The sequence below is a fragment of the Oncorhynchus keta genome, unplaced genomic scaffold (assembly GCF_023373465.1).
Source record: "Oncorhynchus keta strain PuntledgeMale-10-30-2019 unplaced genomic scaffold, Oket_V2 Un_scaffold_19987_pilon_pilon, whole genome shotgun sequence".
In the NCBI taxonomy this organism is placed as follows: Eukaryota; Metazoa; Chordata; class Actinopteri; order Salmoniformes; family Salmonidae; genus Oncorhynchus; species Oncorhynchus keta.
Window position 1 is genome coordinate 17,899 of NW_026290851.1, and position 20,736 is coordinate 38,634.

Below are 20,736 nucleotides of genomic sequence, written 5' to 3' on the forward strand. Positions count from 1 at the left end.
GACGCGAGGAGGCACAAAACAACTTTTGGTAATTTAGCTTGTTTAGCTAACAAGTTAGCTGTCAAATAGTTTCCACGACAACCGTTCCGACCCCCCGTTCTGAGGTGACGGTTTGTTTCTCCAAACCACAAAAGTCTTACAGAAGAACTGTTGGGTCGATTCACAATGGATGAGGTGAGAACGCGCACATCTAGTAACACACGTTCGCTCGGTCGCTAGCTGGTTTGTTGTCATAGCAAATGTTAGTGGCTAGTTATCGTGGAATAAAAGGCAAGCGGTCAGTCGATCCCTGTGTTATTGCTCCATCTAATGATCGTTATATTCCACTACAGTAGGTAATGGTAGTAAATGCAATCTTTAGCGGTCTGTCAGATTCATAATATAGGCCGCAGATTTATCCCTGACTAAAGACCACGTGACCTGGCCAGGAAAACTCTGGGCCTTGTTTCCGGATCAGATCTTATTGGCCTGTTCCAAGTGGCACCCGATTCCCTATATAGTGCACTGCTTTTGACCAGGGTCCATAGGACTGAAGTATTGTACTATATAGCCATTTGTGAAGGATACATTGTCAGGGTAAAACTCATGGTCGTAGTAGTATAATATAATACATTGTAGTTAACGTCAGACATCCCTCTGTTCCATCATTGTATCTGTGGCAGATCGCCTAGCAGTTACAAGCATTGGGACAGTCACTAGTTTGAAATTTATTTATTTTATTTATATTTCACTAGGCAAGTCAGTTAAAGAACAAATTCTTATTTACAATGACAGCCTACACCGGCCAAACCCAGACGACGCTGGGACAATTGTGCACCGCCCTGTGGTACTCCCAATCACAGCTGGTTGTGATACAGCCTGGATTCGAACCAGGGTGTCCGTAGTGCCTGAGACCGCTGCGCCACTCGGGAGCCACTTGGAATCCCCGAGCCGACCTGGTGAATCTGTTGATGTGCCCTCGAGCAAGGCACTTAACCCTCATTGCTCCTGTAAATCGCTCTGGATTAGAGTGTCTGTTAAATGACTAAAATGTAATGTAAACATTTATTGTAGGACGGTGATGGCAGATCCAGCCTGTCTAACTCCTGTCCCACTCGACCTGAACCCACACAGTCACCGGTTCCTGTCAGGAACCACAGGAACCAGAGAACACTGCAGGGCCCCAAGCTGCTAGAAGTTGACTGGGATTCTCTTTTTAGTAAGTTGGAATAGTTTGGGAATGTTTTGAATTTGAAGTTTTGGGATGGAATAGAAAGTGACTTATCGTTGAATGATTTACGTTCATCTAACTCTGTGTTCTTCAATCCTGGTCCTGGGGACCCAAAGGAAGCACATTTGAGTTTTTGCCCTACCACTCACACACTTTGAACTCATCAACTCATCATCAACCCTTTGCTTTGAATCAGGTGTTTTAATGCTAGGGCAAAAAAAAAAAAAAAAAAATGTGCAACCATTTGGGTCCCTGGGACCAGGATTGAGAAACGCTGATCTAACCCAGATGTGTTGAATTCATGTATTTCCACCAATAGTACTAATGCGTGATAACATTCGTTTTATCATTCACACAGGAGAGAGACAACCTCCACCAGGGGCAGCTAAACAACACCAGGAGAATCAGCAGAAACCCAAGACATTTCACGCCTGTCCAGTGTGTGGAAGACACTGCCAAAAGTTATCCATCCTGCAGATCCACATGAGAATCCACACGGGAGAGAAGCCGTACCCTGCCCCGACTGTGGCAAGAAGTTCGCTCACCTGGGAGCCATGAGACGACACCACCTCACACACACGGGAGAGAAGCCTTACTCCTGCTCTGTGTGTGGGAAGAGTTTCACCCAATCAGGACATCTGAAAGAGCACCAACAGTCTCACTCCGGAGAGAAGCACCACTGTCTGATCTGTCTGAAACAGTATATCAGAGCAGAAGATCTGAAGATTCACCACAGAGTTCACACGGGAGAAAGGCCCTACCGCTGTGCAGAGTGTGGCAAGAGCTACATCAGGTCAAAGAATCTCCGGGCTCACAAGCTGACTCACCAGAGGACAGGAGGTGCTGCTAAAAGTCACAGGGAGATGGCAGCTACTATCCAGGGTGAGTTGGGAGATCATTTATTAATAATAAACTATGCATAAAGGACTGGGGGTGTCCCGAACAGAGTGAGCCAAGACTTGGACTAAGAAGATCTTTTAATGGAGAATCTCCAATTGAGAATGCTTGTTAGTCCGGCACTAGGCCCACTGTGAATGCTTGTTAGTCCTGCACTAGGCCCATTGAGAATGCTTGTTAGTCCGGCACTAGGCACATTGAGAATGCTTGTTAGTCCTGCACTAGGCCCATTGAGAATGCTTGTTAGTCCGGCACTAGGCCCACTGAGAATGCTTGTTAGTCCTGCACTAGGCCCATTGAGAATGCTTGTTAGTCTGGCACTAGGCCCATTGAGAATGCTTGTTAGTCCGGCACTAGGCCCATTGAGAATGCTTGTTAGTCTGGCACTAGGCCCATTGAGAATGCTTGTTAGTCTGGCACTAGGCCCATTGAGAATGCTTGTTAGTCCGGCACTAGGCCCATTGAGAATGCTTGTTAGTCCGGCACTAGGCCCACTGAGAATGCTTGTTAGTCCGGCACTAGGCCCATTGAGAATGCTTGTTAGTCCGGCACTAGGCCCATTGAGAATGCTTGTTAGTCCGGCACTAGGCCCATTGAGAATGCTTGTTAGTCCGGCACTAGGCCCATTGAGAATGCTTGTTAGTCCGGCACTAGGCCCATTGAGAATGCTTGTTAGTCTGGCACTAGGCCCATTGAGAATGCTTGTTAGTCCGGCACTAGGCCCATTGAGAATGCTTGTTAGTCCGGCACTAGGCCCATTGAGAATGCTTGTTAGTCCGAATGCTTGCACTAGGCCCATTGAGAATGCTTGTTAGTCCGGCACTAGGCCCATTCTATGTCTGGGAAACTGTCCCAGGAGGTTTTCCTGATGATGATGATGATGATGATGATGATGATGATGATGATGATTAGTTCTACATTTAGATGATGCCTGTACATCAATAGCTGTGTCATAAATTAACAAACATGCTTTGTCTTTCTCTCTGCCTGCCAGTGAAAGTGAAGGAGGAGGAAGAAGAGGAAGAGGTTGGTGGTTTCATCAATGCCGAAGGAGAGGAGGAAGAGGAGGTTGGTGGTTTCATTAATGCTGACGGAGAGGAAGTTGGCTGGAGTTTCCCTGATCTCAGTAAGTAGAGGCAGAATGGTGACACAATCAGTTGTATTGGTTGTGTGTTCCAATTGACACCCTAATCCCTTTATAGTGCACTTACTTTGACCAGAGCCCTGTGGGGAATAGGGTGCCATTTTGGACACGACCTAGATCACTTGTTTGGCTTATTTAGCCACCCAATTATTTAACTCACAAATTATCTCCACAGGAGAGTCCGTAATACCAACCTATCTCCATAGGAGAGAGTCCTGTCCATGGCTCTGGTAGTCTCATTATAACCAAAAATACCAACCAGTGAGAGTTAAAATTATGTTTTCGAATGACATCCCCGGGAGGTAAAAATATTTTGTGAAAACAATAGTGGTCCTAAAACGAAACCTTGAGGAACACCGAAATTTACAGTTGATTTGTCAGAGGACAAACCATTCACAGAGACAAACTGATATCTTTCCGACAGATAAGATCTAAACCAGGCCAGAACCTGTCCTTGTAGACCAATTTGGGTTTCCAATCTCTCCAAAAGAATGTGGTGATCGATGGTATCAAAAGCAGCACTAAGGTCTAGGAGCACGAGGACAGCTGCAGAGCCTCGGTCTGAAGCCATTAAAATGTAATTTGCCACCTTCACGAGTGCAGTCTCAGTGTTATGATGGGGTCTAAAACCAGACTGAAGCGTTTCATATACATTATTTGTGTTCAGGAAGGCAGTTTAACAATTTTGAGAGGAATGGGAGATTTGATATAGGCCAATATTTGTATTTATTTTCTGGTTCAAGATTTTGCTTTTTCAAGAGAGGCTTTATTACTGCCACTTTTAGTAAGTTTGGTACACATCCGGTGGATAGAGAGCCGTTTATTATGTTCAACATAGGAGGGCCAAGCACAGGAAGCAGCTCTTTCAGTAGTTTAGTTGGAATAGGGTTTAGTAGGCAACTGGAAGGTTTAGAGACCCTAACCTTTTTCGGGAATATTTGAGAGAGATACAGGATTAAAAAACTCTGTCTCCCTTGATCTGAGGTCCTGGCAGTTCTGTTCAGACTCAGGACAACTGAGTTTTAGAGAAATTCGCAGATTCTTGTTTTAAGAGGTGTGACTGCCTTCCAGAGTATTATGCAAAAATAAATGTAGATACCTGGTTAGGGGGTTAATTGATTTTTGTACTCTGACGTCCTTGGGTAGGTGGAGGGAGTCTGGAAGGGCATCTAGGAATCTTTGGGTTGTCTGAGAATTTATAGCGCAGCTTTTGATGATCCTTGGTTGTTGTCCGAGCAGATTATTTGTTGCGATTGCAAACGTAATAAAATGGTGGTCCGATAGTCCAGGATTATGATCCACAATATTTATTCCACGGGATGAAACTAGATCCAGAGTATGACTGTGTCAATGCGTAGGTCCAGAGACATGCTGGACATGATGACGTTGATGCCTCCGAAAGCCTTTTGGAATGAGAATGTGGACTTCTCCATGTTAATATTGAAGTCACCAAAAATGTGAATATAATCTGCCATGACTACAAGGTCCGATAGGAACTCAGTGAGGAACACTGTATACGGCCCAGGAGGCCTGTAAACAGTAGCTATATAAAATGTTTGGGTAGGCTGCATAGATTTCATGACTACAAGCGCAACAGACTAAACTGCTTTCAAAATATATATATTATTATATATATATATAAATTGAAATTTGCTGTCAAATGTTAGCAACACTTCAGTCTTTGCGGGATGCGCGGGGGATATGGTCACTAGTGTCACCTGGAAAAGAGGCCTCATTTAACACAGTAAATTCATCAGGCTTAAGCCATGTTTCAGTCAGGCCAACCACATCATTATACCTCTCATTATAACCCATAATACCAACCTCTCTCATTATAACCCATAACCCATAATACCAACCTCTCTCATTATAACCCATAATACCAACCTCTCTCATTATAACCCATAATACCAACCTCTCTCATTATAACCCATAATACCAACCTCTCTCATTATAACCCATAATACCAACCTCTCTCATTATAACCCATAATACCAACCTCTCTCATTATAACCCATAATACCAACCTCTCTCATTATAACCCATAATACCAACCTGTCTCATTATAACCCATAATACCAACCTCTCTCATTATAACCCATAATACCAACCTCTCTCATTATAACCCATAATACCAACCTATCTCACTATAACCCATAACCCATAATACCAACCTCTCTCATTATAACCCATAATACCAACCTCTCTCATTATAACCCATAATACCAACCTCTCTCATTATAACCCATAATACCAACCTCTCTCATTATAACCCATAATACCAACCTGTCTCATTATAACCCATAATACCAACCTCTCTCATTATAACCCATAATACCAACCTCTCTCATTATAACCCATAATACCAACCTCTCTCATTATAACCCATAATACCAACCTCTCTCATTATAACCCATAATACCAACCTCTCTCATTATAACCCATAATACCAACCTCTCTCATTATAACCCATAATACCAACCTCTCTCATTATAATCCATAATACCAACCTCTCTCATTATAACCCATAATACCAACCTCTCTCATTATAACCCATAATACCAACCTCTCTCATTATAACCCATAATACCAACCTATCTCACTATAACCCATAATACCAACCTATCTCACTATAACCCATAACCCATAATACCAACCTCTCTCATTATAACCCATAATAACAACCTCTCTCATTATAACCCATAATACCAACCTCTCTCATTATAACCCATAATACCAACCTCTCTCATTATAACCCATAATACCAACCTCTCTCATTATAACCCATAATACCAACCTCTCTCATTATAACCCATAATACCAACCTCTCTCATTATAACCCATAATACCAACCTCTCTCATTATAACCCATAATACCAACTACTCTCTCATTATAACCCATAATACCAACCTCTCTCATTATAACCCATAATACCAACCTCTCTCATTATAACCCATAATACCAACTCATTATAACCCATAATACCAACCTCTCTCATTATAACCCATAATACCAACCCTCTCATTATAACCCATAATACCAACCTGTCTCATTATAACCATAATACCAACCTGTCTCATTATAACCCATAATACCAACTCTCTCATTATAACCCATAATACCAACCTCTCATTATAACCCATAATACCAACCTCTCTCATTATAACCCATAATACCAACCTCTCTCATTATAACCCATAATACCAACCTCTCTCATTTTATAACCCATAATACCAACCTGTCTCATTATAACCCATAATACCAACCTCTCTCATTATAACCCATAATACCAACCTCTCTCATTATAACCCATAATACCAACCTGTCTCATTATAACCCATAATACCAACCTGTCTCATTATAACCCATAATACCAACCTAGTCTCATTATAACCCATAATACCAACCTCTCTCATTATAACCCATAATACCAACCTCTCTCATTATAACCCATAATACCAACCAACCTGGAAGTCTCATTATAACCCATAATACTACAACCTAGTCTCATTATAACCCATAATAACCTGTCTCATTATAACCCATAATACCAACCTCTCTCCAACCTGGTAGTCTCATTATAACCCATAATACCAACCTACAGGAGTCCTGGTAGTCTCATTATAACCCATAATACCAACCTCTCTCTACAGGAGTCCTGGTAGTCTCATTATAACCCATAATACCAACCTCTCTCTACAGGAGAGAGTCCTGTAGTCTCATTATAACCCATAATACCAACCTATCTCTACAGGAGAGAGTCCTGTAGTCTCATTATAACCCATAATACCAACCTCTCTCTACAGGAGAGAGTCCTGTAGTCTCATTATAACCCATAATACCAACCTCTCTCTACAGGAGAGAGTCCTGTAGTCTCATTATAACCCATAATACCAACCTATCTCTACAGGAGTCCTGTAGTCTCATTATAACCCATAATACCAACCTCTCTCTACAGAGTCCTGGTAGTCTCATTATAACCCATAATACCAACCTATCTCTACAGGAGTCCTGTAGTCTCATTATAACCCATAATACCAACCTCTCTCTACAGGAGTCCTGGTAGTCTCATTATAACCCATAATACCAACCTCTCTCTACAGGAGTCCTGGTAGTCTCATTATAACCATAATACCAACCTATCTCTACAGGAGTCCTGTAGTCTCATTATAACCCATAATACCAACCTCTCTCTACAGGAGTCCTGGTAGTCTCATTATAACCCATAATACCAACCTCTCTCTACAGGAGAGAGTCCTGTAGTCTCATTATAACCCATAATACCAACCTCTCTCTACAGGAGTCCTGGTAGTCTCATTATAACCCATAATACCAACCTCTCTCTACAGGAGTCCTGGTAGTCTCATTATAACCCATAATACCAACCTCTCTCTACAGGAGAGAGTCCTGTAGTCTCATTATAACCCATAATACCAACCTCTCTACAGGAGAGAGTCCTGTATCTCATTATAACCCATAATACCAACCTCTCTCTACAGGAGTCCTGTAGTCTCATTATAACCCATAATACCAACCTCTCTCTACAGGAGAGAGTCCTGTAGTCTCATTATAACCCATAATACCAACCTCTCTCTACAGGAGAGAGTCCTGGTGTCTCATTATAACCCATAATACCAACCCTCTCTACAGGAGTCCTGTAGTCTCATTATAACCCATAATACCAACCTCTCTCTACAGGAGTCCTGGTAGTCTCATTATAACCCATTATACCAACCTATCTCTACAGGAAGTCCTGTAGTCTCATTATAACCCATAATACCAACCTCTCTACAGGAGAGTCCTGTAGTCTCATTATAACCATAATACCAACCTCTCTCTACAGGAGAGAGTCCTGTAGTCTCATTATAACCCATAATACCAACCTATCTCTACAGGAGAGAGTCCTGGTCAGTCTCATTATAACCCATAATACCAACCTCTCTCAGGAGTCCTGTAGTCTCATTATAACCCATAATACCAACCTATCTCTACAGGAGTCCTGGTAGTCTCATAATATAACCCATAATACCAACCTCTCTCTACAGGAGAGAGTCCTGTAGTCTCATTATAACCCATAATACCAACCTCTCTCTACAGGAGTCCTGGTAGTCTCATTATAACCCATATCTCTCTCTACAGGAGGAGTCCTGTAGTCTCATTATAACCCATAATACCAACCTCTCTCTACAGGGAGGAGTCCTGTAGTCTCATTATAACCCATAATACCAACCTCTCTCTACAGGAGTCCTGTAGTCTCATTATAACCCATAATACCAACCTATCTCTACAGGGAGTCCTGTAGTCTCATTATAACCCATAATACCAACCTCTCTCTACAGGAGTCCTGGTAGTCTCATTATAACCCATAATACCAACCTATCTCTACAGGAGTCCTGTAGTCTCATTATAACCCATAATACCAACCCTCTCTACAGGAGTCCTGTAGTCTCATTATAACCCATAATACCAACCTCTCAGGAGTCCTGGTAGTCTCATTATAACCCATAATACCAACCTCTCTCTACAGGAGTCCTGTAGTCTCATTATAACCCATAATACCAACCTCTCTCTACAGGAGAGAGTCCTGTAGTCTCATTATAACCCATAATACCAACCTCTCTCTACAGGAGTCCTGGTAGTCTCATTATAACCCATAATACCAACCTCTCTCTACAGGAGTCCTGTAGTCTCATTATAACCCATAATACCAACCTCTCTCTACAGGAGTCCTGGTAGTCTCATTATAACCCATAATACCAACCTCTCTCTACAGGAGAGAGTCCTGTAGTCTCATTATAACCCATAATACCAACCTCTCTCTACAGGAGTCCTGGTAGTCTCATTATAACCCATAATACCAACCTCTCTCTACAGGAGAGAGTCCTGTAGTCTCATTATAACCCATAATACCAACCTATCTCTAGGAGTCCTGGTAGTCTCATTATAACCCATAATACCAACTTATCTCTACAGGAGTCCTGGTAGTCTCACTATAACCCATAATACCAACCTATCTCTACAGGAGTCCTGTAGTCTCGTTATAACCCATAATACCAACCTCTCTCTACAGGTGAGAGTCCTGTAGTCTCATTATAACCCATAATACCAACCTCTCTCTACAGGAGTCCTGTAGTCTCATTATAACCCATAATACCAACCTATCTCTACAGGAGTCCTGGTAGTCTCATTATAACCCATAATACTAACCTCTCTCTACAGGAGAGAGTCCTGTAGTCTCATTATAACCCATAATACCAACCTATCTCTACAGGAGAGAGTCCTGGTAGTCTCATTATAACCCATAATACCAACCTATCTCTACAGGAGTCCTGTAGTCTCATTATAACCCATAATACCAACCTCTCTCTACAGGAGTCCTGGTAGTCTCATTATAACCCATAATACCAACCTCTCTCTACAGGAGAGAGTCCTGGTAGTCTCATTATAACCCATAATACCAACCTATCTCTACAGGAGGAGTCTGGTAGTCTCATTATAACCCATAATACCAACCTCTCTACAGGAGTCCTGGTAGTCTCATTATAACCCATAATACCAACCTATCTCTACAGGAGTCCTGGTAGTCTCATTATAACCCATAATACCAACCTCTCTCTACAGGAGTCCTGGTAGTCTCATTATAACCCCATAATACCAACCTCTCTACAGGAGTCAGGTCTCACTATAACCCATAATACCAACCTCTCTCTACAGGAGAGATGTAGTCTCATTATAACCCATAATACCAACCTATCTCTACAGGAGCCTGGTAGTCTCATTATAACCCATAATACCAACCTCTCTCTACAGGAGTCCTGTAGTCTCATTATAAAAATTAAAGCTCTCTACAGGAGTCCTGGTAGTCTGAACTATAATAATACCAACCTATCTCTACAGGAGTCCTGGTAGTCTCATTATAACCCATAATACCAACCTCTCTCTACAGGAGTCCTGGTAGTCTCATTATAACCCATAATACCAACCTCTCTCTACAGGAGTCCTGGTAATCTCATTATAACCCATAATACCAACCTATCTCTAAGGTGAGAGCTGTAGTCTCACTATAACCCATAATACCAACCTATCTCCACAGGGGTCCTGGTGGTCTCATTTATAACCCATAATACCAGCCTCTCTCTACGAGAGTCTGTAGTCTCATTATAACCCATAATAAACCTATCTCTTCACCTATCTCATTATAACCCATAATACCAACCTCTCTCTAAAGCCTCTCATTATAACCCATAATACCAAGCTCTCCACAGGGTCTGGAGTCTCATTAAACCCATAATACCAACCTATCTCTACAGGAGAGAACCCTAATGTACCAACCTCTCTCTCATGGTAGTCTCATTATAACCCATAATACCAACCTATCTCTACAGGAGTCCTGGTAGTCTCATTATAACCCATGTAAACCTATTTTCTGACATCCCCAGGAGGAGTCCTGGTAGTCTCATTATAACCCATAATACCAACCTCTCTCTACAGGAGTCCTGGTAGTCTCATTATAACCCATTAATACCAACTATCTTACAGGTCCTGGTAGTCTCATTATAACCCATAATACCAACTATATCTTTACAAAGAGGCCAGAACCTGTCCTGTAGTCTCATTATGGGTTTACCAGCCTCTCTCCAAACCTATCTCATTATAACCCATAATACCAAGCCTCTCTCTACAGAGTCCTTGAGTAGTCTCATTATAACCCATAAAACCAACCTCTCTCTACAGGATTTGTGTCTCAGGAAACCAGTTTAACAACCTTTTAGAGGAAGAGATTTGTCCTGGTATTCTCATTATAACCCATAATACTTTTTCAACCTATCTCTACTTTTAGTAAGTCCTGGTACACATCGGTGGATTAGAACCCGTTTATTATGTTCAACCAGGGACCAAGCACAGGGGAAGCAGCTCCTGGTAGTTTCATTATAACCAATGGAAGGTTTACCAACCTATCTCTACAGGAGTCCTGGTAGTCTCATTAAAACCCATAATGTCTCCTGATCTGAGGTCCAGGAGTCCTGGTAGTCTCAGGACAACATAATACCAACCTTTTAGAGAAATTCGCAGATTACCAACCTGTTTTAAGTGACTGGTAGTCTCATTATGCAAAAATAATAGATACCTGGTTAGGGGGTTAATTGATTTTGTTGAACCTAGGTGGAGGGACAGGAGAGAGTCCTGTAATCTCATTGGGTTGTAATACCAACCTATCTCTACAGGAGAGAGTCCGAGCAGATGTAGTCTCATTATAACCCATAATACCAACCTATCTCTACAGGAGTCAGGTAGTCTCATTATAACCCATAATACCAACCTATCTCTACAGGAGTCCTGGTAGTCTCATTATAACCCATAATACCAACCTATCTCTACAGAGAGTCCTGTAGTCTCATTATAACCCATAATACCAACCTCTCTCTACAGGAGAGAGTCCTGTAGTCTCATTATAACCCATAATACCAACCTATCTCTACAGGAGTCCTGGTAGTCTCATTATAACCCATAATACCAACCTCTCTCTACAGGAGAGAGTCCTGTAGTCTCATTATAACCCATAATACCAACCTCTCTCTACAGGAGTCCTGTAGTCTCATTATAACCCATAATACCAACCTCTCTCTACAGGAGAGAGTCCTGTAGTCTCATTATAACCCATAATACCAACCTCTCTACAGGAGAGAGTCCTGTAGTCTCATTATAACCCATAATACCAACCTATCTCTACAGGAGAGAGTCCTGTAGTCTCATTATAACCCATAATACCAACCTCTCTCTACAGGAGAGAGTCCTGTAGTCTCATTATAACCCATAATACCAACCTATCTCTACAGGAGAGAGTCCTGTAGTCTCATTATAACCCATAATACCAACCTCTCTCTACAGGTGAGAGTCCTGTCCATGACTCTGGTAGTGAAGGAGGAAGTCCCCCTACATCACACACCAACAAGGTGGGAGACATTAATGACCAACATTTTATGAGATTAAATGTAGTTCATTATAACCCATAATCAGGTCTGGAACCCTAATACCAACCTTTCTCTACAGGTGAGAGTCCTGTCCATGACCTAATGTAAAGCTTTCAGGACTGGAATGTCCCTTACATCACACACCAACAAGGTCAGGACTGGAACCTAATGTAAAGCTTTTCTGGAACCTAATTAAAGCTTTCATCTGGAACCTAATTTAAAGCTTTCAGGACTGAACCTAATGTAAAGCTTTCAGGACTGGAACCTAATGTAAAGCTTTCAGGACTGGAACCTAATGTAAAGCTTTCAGGACTGGAACCTAATGTAAAGCTTTCAGCTCTGGAACCTAATGTAAAGCTTTCAGGACTGGAACCTAATGTAAAGCTTTCAGGTCTGGAACCTAATGTAAAGCTTTCAGGACTGGAACCTAATGTAAAGCTTTCAGGTCTGGAACCTAATGTAAAGCTTTCAGGACTGGAACCTAATGTAAAGCTTTCAGGTCTGGAACCTAATGTAAAGCTTTCAGGACTGGAACCTAATGTAAAGCTTTCAGGTCTGGAACCTAATGTAAAGCTTTCAGGTCTGGAACCTAATGTAAAGCTTTCAGGTCTGGAACCTAATGTAAAGCTTTCAGGTCTGGAACCTAATGTAAAGCTTTCAGGACTGGAACCTAATGTAAAGCTTTCAGGACTGGAACCTAATGTAAAGCTTTCAGGACTGGAACCTAATGTAAAGCTTTCAGGACTTGAACCTAATGTAAAGCTTTCAGGACTTGAACCTAATGTAAAGCTTTCAGGACTGGAACCTAATGTAAAGCTTTCAGGACTTGAACCTAATGTAAAGCTTTCAGGACTGGAACCTAATGTAAAGCTTTCAGGACTGGAACCTAATGTAAAGCTTTCAGGACTGGAACCTAATGTAAAGCTTTCAGGACTTGAACCTAATGTAAAGCTTTCAGGACTTGAACCTAATGTAAAGCTTTCAGGACTGGAACCTAATGTAAAGCTTTCAGGTCTGGAACCTAATGTAAAGCTTTCAGGACTGGAACCTAATGTAAAGCTTTCAGGACTGGAACCTAATGTAAAGCTTTCAGGACTGGAACCTAATGTAAAGCTTTCAGGACTTGAACCTAATGTAAAGCTTTCAGGACTGGAACCTAATGTAAAGCTTTCAGGACTGGAACCTAATGTAAAGCTTTCAGGTCTGGAACCTAATGTAAAGCTTTCAGGACTGGAACCTAATGTAAAGCTTTCAGGACTTGAACCTAATGTAAAGCTTTCAGGTCTTGAACCTAATGTAAAGCTTTCAGGACTGGAACCTAATGTAAAGCTTTCAGGTCTGGAACCTAATGTAAAGCTTTCAGGACTGGAACCTAATGTAAAGCTTTCAGGTCTGGAACCTAATGTAAAGCTTTCAGGTCTGGAACCTAATGTAAAGCTTTCAGGTCTGGAACCTAATGTAAAGCTTTCAGGTCTGGAACCTAATGTAAAGCTTTCAGGTCTGGAACCTAATGTAAAGCTTTCAGGACTGGAACCTAATGTAAAGCTTTCAGGTCTTGAACCTAATGTAAAGCTTTCAGGACTGGAACCTAATGTAAAGCTTTCAGGACTTGAACCTAATGTAAAGCTTTCAGGTCTTGAACCTAATGTAAAGCTTTCAGGTCTTGAACCTAATGTAAAGCTTTCAGGTCTGGAACCTAATGTAAAGCTTTCAGGACTGGAACCTAATGTAAAGCTTTCAGGACTTGAACCTAATGTAAAGCTTTCAGGTCTTGAACCTAATGTAAAGCTTTCAGGTCTTGAACCTAATGTAAAGCTTTCAGGACTGGAACCTAATGTAAAGCTTTCAGGACTGGAACCTAATGTAAAGCTTTCAGGTCTTGAACCTAATGTAAAGCTTTCAGGTCTGGAACCTAATGTAAAGCTTTCAGGACTTGAACCTAATGTAAAGCTTTCAGGTCTGGAACCTAATGTAAAGCTTTCAGGTCTGGAACCTAATGTAAAGCTTTCAGGACTTGAACCTAATGTAAAGCTTTCAGGACTTGAACCTAATGTAAAGCTTTCAGGTCTGGAACCTAATGTAAAGCTTTCATGTCAGGTCTTGAACCTAATGTAAAGCTTTCAGGTCTTGAACCTAATGTAAAGCTTTCAGGTCTTGAACCTAATGTAAAGCTTTCAGGTCTTGAACCTAATGTAAAGCTTTCGGGTCTTGAACCTAATGTAAAGCTTTCGGGTCTTGAACCTAATGTAAAGCTTTCAGGTCTTGAACCTAATGTAAAGCTTTCAGGTCTTGAACCTAATGTAAAGCTTTCAGGTCTTGAACCTAATGTAAAGCTTTCAGGTCTTGAACCTAATGTAAAGCTTTCAGGTCTTGAACCTAATGTAAAGCTTTCAGGTCTTGAACCTAATGTAAAGCTTTCAGGTCTTGAACCTAATGTAAAGCTTTCAGGACTTGAACCTAATGTAAAGCTTTCAGGTCTTGAACCTAATGTAAAGCTTTCAGGTCTTGAACCTAATGTAAAGCTTTCAGGTCTTGAACCTAATGTAAAGCTTTCAGGACTTGAACCTAATGTAAAGCTTTCAGGTCTGGAACCTAATGTAAAGCTTTCAGGACTTGAACCTAATGTAAAGCTTTCAGGACTTGAACCTAATGTAAAGCTTTCAGGTCTTGAACCTAATGTAAAGCTTTCAGGACTTGAACCTAATGTAAAGCTTTCAGGTCTGGAACCTAATGTAAAGCTTTCAGGTCTTGAACCTAATGTAAAGCTTTCAAGTCTTGAACCTAATGTAAAGCTTTCAGGTCTTGAACCTAATGTAAAGCTTTCAGGTCTTGAACCTAATGTAAAGCTTTCAGGCCTTGAACCTAATGTAAAGCTTTCAGGTCTTGAACCTAATGTAAAGCTTTCAGGTCTTGAACCTAATGTAAAGATTCAGGTCTTGAACCTAATGTAAAGATTCAGGTCTCGAACCTAATGTAAAGCTTTCAGGTCTCGAACCTAATGTAAAGCTTTCGGGTCTCGAACCTAATGTAAAGCTTTCGGGTCTCGAACCTAATGTAAAGCTTTCGGGTCTCGAACCTAATGTAAAGCTTTCGGGTCTCGAACCTCATGTAAAGCTTTCGGGTCTTGAACCTCATGTAAAGCTTTCGGGTCTTGAACCTCATGTAAAGCTTTCGGGTCTTGAACCTCATGTAAAGCTTTCGGGTCTTGAACCTCATGTAAAGCTTTCGGGTCTTGAACCTAATGTAAAGCTTTCGGGTCTTGAACCTAATGTAAAGCTTTCAGGTCTGGAACCTAATGTAAAGCTTTCAGGTCTGGAACCTAATGTAAAGCTTTCGGGTCTTGAACCTAATGTAAAGCTTTCAGGTCTTGAACCTAATGTAAAGCTTTCAGGTCTTGAACCTCATGTAAAGCTTTCAGGTCTGGAACCTAATGTAAAGCTTTCAGGTCTGGAACCTAATGTAAAGCTTTCAGGTCTTGAACCTAATGTAAAGCTTTCAGGACTGGAACCTAATGTAAAGCTTTCAGGTCTGGAACCTAATGTAAAGCTTTCAGGACTGGAACCTAATGTAAAGCTTTCTTGTATTGTGTTTATAAATATAGTTCTGACATGGTTCATGATGATGTTCTGTTTTCATTGTAGGATCCTGGTCACCAATCCAGCACCAAAGCTGTAGAGTCCCCGGGTCCCGATCCAAGACATGAGGAGGACATCACTCAAACACCTGGGATGAACATTCATATTGTAGAAGAGGGGAAGGAGGAAGTGAAAGAGGAGGATGAAGTTGGTGGTTTCATCAATTCTGAAGGAGAAGAATTTGACTGGGATTCTGTTCAACATAGTAAGTGGAGGTAGTGTTCTTTAGTTGACTGGGGTTCTGTTCAACATAGTAAGTGGAGGTAGAACTCTGTTCTTTAGTTGACTGGGGTTCTGTTCAACATAGTAAGTGGAGGTAGTGTTCTTTAGTTGACTGGGGTTCTGTTCAACATAGTAAGTGGAGGTAGAACTCTGTTCTTTAGTTGACTGGGGTTCTGTTCAACATAGTAAGTGGAGGTAGAACTCTGTTCTTTAGTTGACTGGGGTTCTGTTCAACATAGTAAGTGGAGGTAGAACTCTGTTCTTTAGTTGACTGGGATTCTGTTCAACATAGTAAGTGGAGGCAGAACTCTGTTCTTTAGTTGACTGGGGTTCTGTTCAACATAGTAAGTGGAGGTAGAACTCTGTTCTTTAGTTGATTGGGGTTCTGTTCACCCCATCTCCTATGAAGTGCACTACTTGTTGACCAGGGTCCTGGACAAAGTGGATGCACTTGATAGAGGATAAGGTACCATTTTGGGATACGGACTGTGAATGAATGTCGACTTGCTCGCCTCAATACCTAACCCACTCTGTTATTCACACAGGAGAGAGCCCTGACTGTGGCTTCAACAGCAAAGCGAGTCCCGCCACATCAGAACATCCTGAACACCAGGAGAGTCACAAAACGAAGACGTCTCACTGCTGCTCAGTGTGTGGCAGAGAGTGCTACAAGCTCTCAGTACTGCAGATCCACATGAGAATCCACACGGGAGAGAAGCCGTACCCCTGCCCCGACTGTGGCAAGAAGTTCGCTCACCTGGGAGCCATGAGACGACACCTCCTCACACACACGGGAGAGAAGCCTTACTCCTGCTCTGTGTGTGGGAAGAGTTTCACCCAATCAGGACATCTGAGGGAGCACCAGCAGTCTCACAGTGGAGAGAAGCCTCACCTGTGTCTGGTGTGTGGGAGAGGGTTCTCTAGAGCGTCAGACCTCCGGATCCACCACAGAGTTCACACAGGGGAGAGGCCGTACAGCTGTGACTACTGTGGGAAGAGATACGGCCGCTGTCAGAAGCTACGGGCTCACCAACGGACACACCACAGCGACAGGACACACGCTGATACTGGAGAGGAGACGGAGTGAATGACCACGAGGCTTTGAACATGAGACGTGATAAGCTTAGTATTCCTACAGGTGATGTTAGCAGGCTGGACAACAACGATGACACACGTTGATCGTCATCAGACAGGAGAACAATACACTCCATTGGAATAGACATGGTTCTAGAATCCACCTAAATGATTCACAGAATTCTGATGCAGGACACGGGCTGCTGGGGAGGGGAGAGACGCTGGGTGAAGTTCCCCTGCCTGAATCCTAACCTTAACCATTAGTGGGGGAGATGCAAAACTGACCAGCGTCTAGGGGCAACTTCACCCTACTCCGTTTGGGGGAAAGAATGGGGAGGCTTTATCAGTAAGTGTTGACAGTAGAACTAATGGGTGTTTGTTAGTAGGGTGGACAAACACAACTATTAACCTTGTGATGAAGAATGAGAGGCTCGGTTAGAACCATTACAATGGACGTGGTTCTACATTCCACTTGAAGAAAGCACCCAGTTCTGATGGAGAGATGAAATAATCAGTGCTGTCCAGTTTGTTATTGAACTTGAACCAGAGAAAGTGAACCCCAAAAGATGGCCGCTAGACGGTGTTCTAAATTGGAATCGTGGAATGCTTGTTCTCTGTCCACCACATCCTGTGTGAGGAACCCAGTTGAAATGATTGTTTAAAAAATAATAATAATGTTGATGTAATAATTGTGTTCTATATTGGATAACATCCCAAATAATGTTCAGTCACAGGACATTTTGATGACAGAGAGAGAGCTGTGGCTCCGTCCATGCTGTCATTCAGATCATTACGCCACTATAAGATAGTAAACAAAGGTGTGTCATGGTGGTTTTAATAAATAGGTTACAAAAACCTACCTAACTTTTTAATCTATTTAAAAATAAAAACAAGTTTCTGTTTTCTGTACCATTTTATGCCAACTCCTTTCACACTACTGAGCCAAGCTGATGGATATGAAGAGTAAGGTTTTTATTTGCTATGCTTGAAGACGGCCTTGGTAAACGTGGGGCTTTTACATGGCAATGCGGAAAATGTAACAGGGCTATATTGAAGTGTTTACTATGATTACAGCAGGGGATCTGTCAGTATACTCAGTTAAACTGTTGGTGATAGTAGTTGTCCTCCAGTGGGTGATAATAGTTGTCCTCCAGTGGGTGATAATAGTTGTCCTCCAGTGGGTGATAGTAGTTGCCCTCCAGTGGGTGATAGTAGTTGCCCTCCAGTGGGTGATAATAGTTGTCCTCCAGTGGGTGATAATAGTTGCCCTCCAGTGGGTGATAATAGTTGTCCTCCAGTGGGTGATAATAGTTGCCCTCCAGTGGGTGATAATAGTTGCCCTCCAGTGTCCTCCAGGTGATAATAGTTGCCCTCCAGTGGGTGATAATAGTTAGTGCCCTCCAGTGGGTGATAATAGTTGCCCTCCAGTGGGTGATAATAGTTGCCCTCCAGTGGGTGATAATAGTTGCCCTCCAGTGGGTGATAGTAGTTGCCCTCCAGTGGGTGATAATAGTTGCCCTCCAGTGGGTGATAATAGTTGCCCTCCAGTGGGTGATAATAGTTGCCCTCCAGTGGGTGATAATAGTTGCCCTCCAGTGGGTGATAATGCCCTCCAGTGGGTGATAGTAGTTGCCCTCCAGTGGGTGATAGTAGTTGCCCTCCAGTGGGTGAGTAGTTGCCCTCCAGTGGGTGATATAGTTGCCCTCCAGTGGGTGATCCAGTGGGTGATAATAGTTGCCTCCAGTGGGTGATAGTAGTTGCCCTCCAGTGGGGTGATCCAGTGGGTGATAGTAGTTGCCCTCCAGTGGGTGATAATAGTTGCCCTCCAGTGGGTGATAATAGTTGCCCTCCAGTGGGTGATAATAGTTGCCCTCCAGTGGGTGATAGTAGTTGCCCTCCAGTGGGTGAGCCCTCCAGTGGGTGATAGTAGTTGCCCTCCAGTGGGTGATAGTAGTTGCCCTCCAGTGGGTGATAATAGTTGCCTCCAGTGGGTGATAATAGTTGCCCTCCAGTGGGTGATAGTAGTTGCCCTCCAGTGGGTGATAATAGTTGCCCTCCAGTGGGTGATAATAGTTGCCCTCCAGTGGGTGATAAGTAGTTGCCCTCCAGTGGGTGATAATAGTTGCCCTCCAGTGGGTGAGTAGTTGGTAGTTGCCCTCCAGTGGGTATAGTTGCCCTCCAGTGGGTGCCCTCCAGTCCAGTGGGTGATAATAGTTGTCCCTCCAGTGGGTGATAATAGTTGCCCTCCAGTGGGTGATAGTAGTTGCCCTCCAGTGGGTGATAATAGTTGCCCTCCAGTGGGTGATAATAGTTGCCCTCCAGTGGGTGATAGTAGTTGCCCTCCAGTGGGTGATAATCCAGTGGGTGATAGTGTTGCCCTCCAGTGGGTGATAGTAGTTGCCCTCCAGTGGGTGATAGTAGTTGCCCTCCAGTGGGTGATAGTAGTTGCCCTCCAGTGGGTGATAATAGTTGCCCTCCAGTGGGTGATAGTAGTTGCCCTCCAGTGGGTGATAGTTGCCCTCCAGTGGGTGATAGTAGTTGCCCTCCAGTGGGTGATAGTAGTTGCCCTCCCTCCAGTGGGTGATAGTAGTGCCCTCCAGTGGGTGATAATAGTTGTCCTCCAGTGGGTGATAATAGTTGCCCTCCAGTGGGTGATAATAGTTGCCCTCCAGTGGGTGATAATAGTTGCCCTCCAGTGGGTGATAATAGTTGCCCTCCAGTGGGTGATAGTAGTTGCCCTCCAGTGGGTGATAATAGTTGCCCTCCAGTGGGTGATAATCCAGTGGGTGATTGTCCTCCAGTGGGTGATAATAGTTGCCCTCCAGTGGGTGATAATAGTTGCCCTCCAGTGGGTGATAGTAGTTGCCCTCCAGTGGGTGATAATAGTTGCCCTCCAGTGGGTGATAGTAGTTGCCCTCCAGTGGGTGATAGTAGTTGCCCTCCAGTGGGTGATAGTAGTTGCCCTCCAGTTGCCCTCCAGTGGGTGATAGTAGTTGCCCTCCAGTAGTTGCCCTCCGCCCTCCAGTGGGTGATAATAGTTGCCTCCAGTGGGTGATAATAGTTGCCTCCAGTGGGTGATAATAGTTGCCCTCCAGTGGGTGATAGTAGTGCCCTCCAGTGGGTGATAGTAGTTGCCCTCCAGTGGGTGATAATAGTTGCCCTCCACAAGGAGCCTCAGCCCGCCCTCCACAAGGAGTCAGCCCTCCAGTGGGTGATAATAGTTGCCCTCCCCCTCCACAAGGAGCCCTCAGCCCTCCCCAGTGGGTGATAATAGTTGCCCTCCAGTGGGTGATAGTAGCCCTCCAGCCCTCCAGTGGGTGATAATAGTTGCCCTCCAGTGGGTGATCAGCCCTCCAGTGGGTGATAGTAGTTGCCCTCCCCAGTGGGTGATAGTAGCCCTCCAGTGGGTGATAGTAGTGCCCTCCAGTGGGTGATAGTAGTTGCCCTCCAGTGGGTGATAGTAGTTGCCCTCCAGTGGGTGCCCTGCCCTCCAGTGGGTGATAGTAGCCCTCCAGTGGGTGATAGTAGCCTCCAGTGGGTGATAGTAGTTGCCCTCCAGTGGGTGATAGTAGCCTCCAGTG

General features: G+C 43.3%; 1 protein-coding gene and 1 long non-coding RNA gene across 2 annotated transcripts; one reads left to right on the forward strand and one right to left on the reverse strand.

Moving 5' to 3' along the window:
- Positions 1-1,053: 1,053 nt before the first annotated feature.
- LOC127927962 (zinc finger protein 90 homolog) lies at positions 1,054-18,064 on the forward strand. The gene is made up of 6 exons (XM_052514742.1): positions 1,054-1,198; positions 1,569-2,092; positions 3,102-3,233; positions 12,142-12,206; positions 15,866-16,064; positions 16,627-18,064. Exons 2-6 carry the CDS (start codon positions 1,765-1,767, stop codon positions 17,166-17,168), a joined length of 1,266 nt encoding a protein of 421 aa, XP_052370702.1. The 5' UTR covers positions 1,054-1,198; positions 1,569-1,764; the 3' UTR covers positions 17,169-18,064.
- Positions 12,489-14,221, reverse strand: LOC127927967 (uncharacterized). Its single transcript, XR_008129738.1, has 5 exons — positions 14,137-14,221; positions 13,570-13,893; positions 13,138-13,299; positions 12,841-13,002; positions 12,489-12,651 (listed from the first exon to the last, which is right to left on the reverse strand). It is a non-coding gene; the product is annotated as an uncharacterized LOC127927967 (long non-coding RNA).
- Positions 18,065-20,736: the final 2,672 nt, after the last annotated feature.

Bases quoted from the DNA above. Each gene is read 5' to 3' on its own strand.
- LOC127927962 (XM_052514742.1), top strand. From the start codon at position 1,765: ATGAGACGACACCACCTCACACACACGGGAGAGAAGCCTTACTCCTGC. The intron at 2,093-3,101 runs GTGAGTTGGGAG...TCTGCCTGCCAG, and splicing joins GATGGCAGCTACTATCCAGG to TGAAAGTGAAGGAGGAGGAA. The intron at 12,207-15,865 runs GTGGGAGACATT...TTTTCATTGTAG, and splicing joins CTACATCACACACCAACAAG to GATCCTGGTCACCAATCCAG.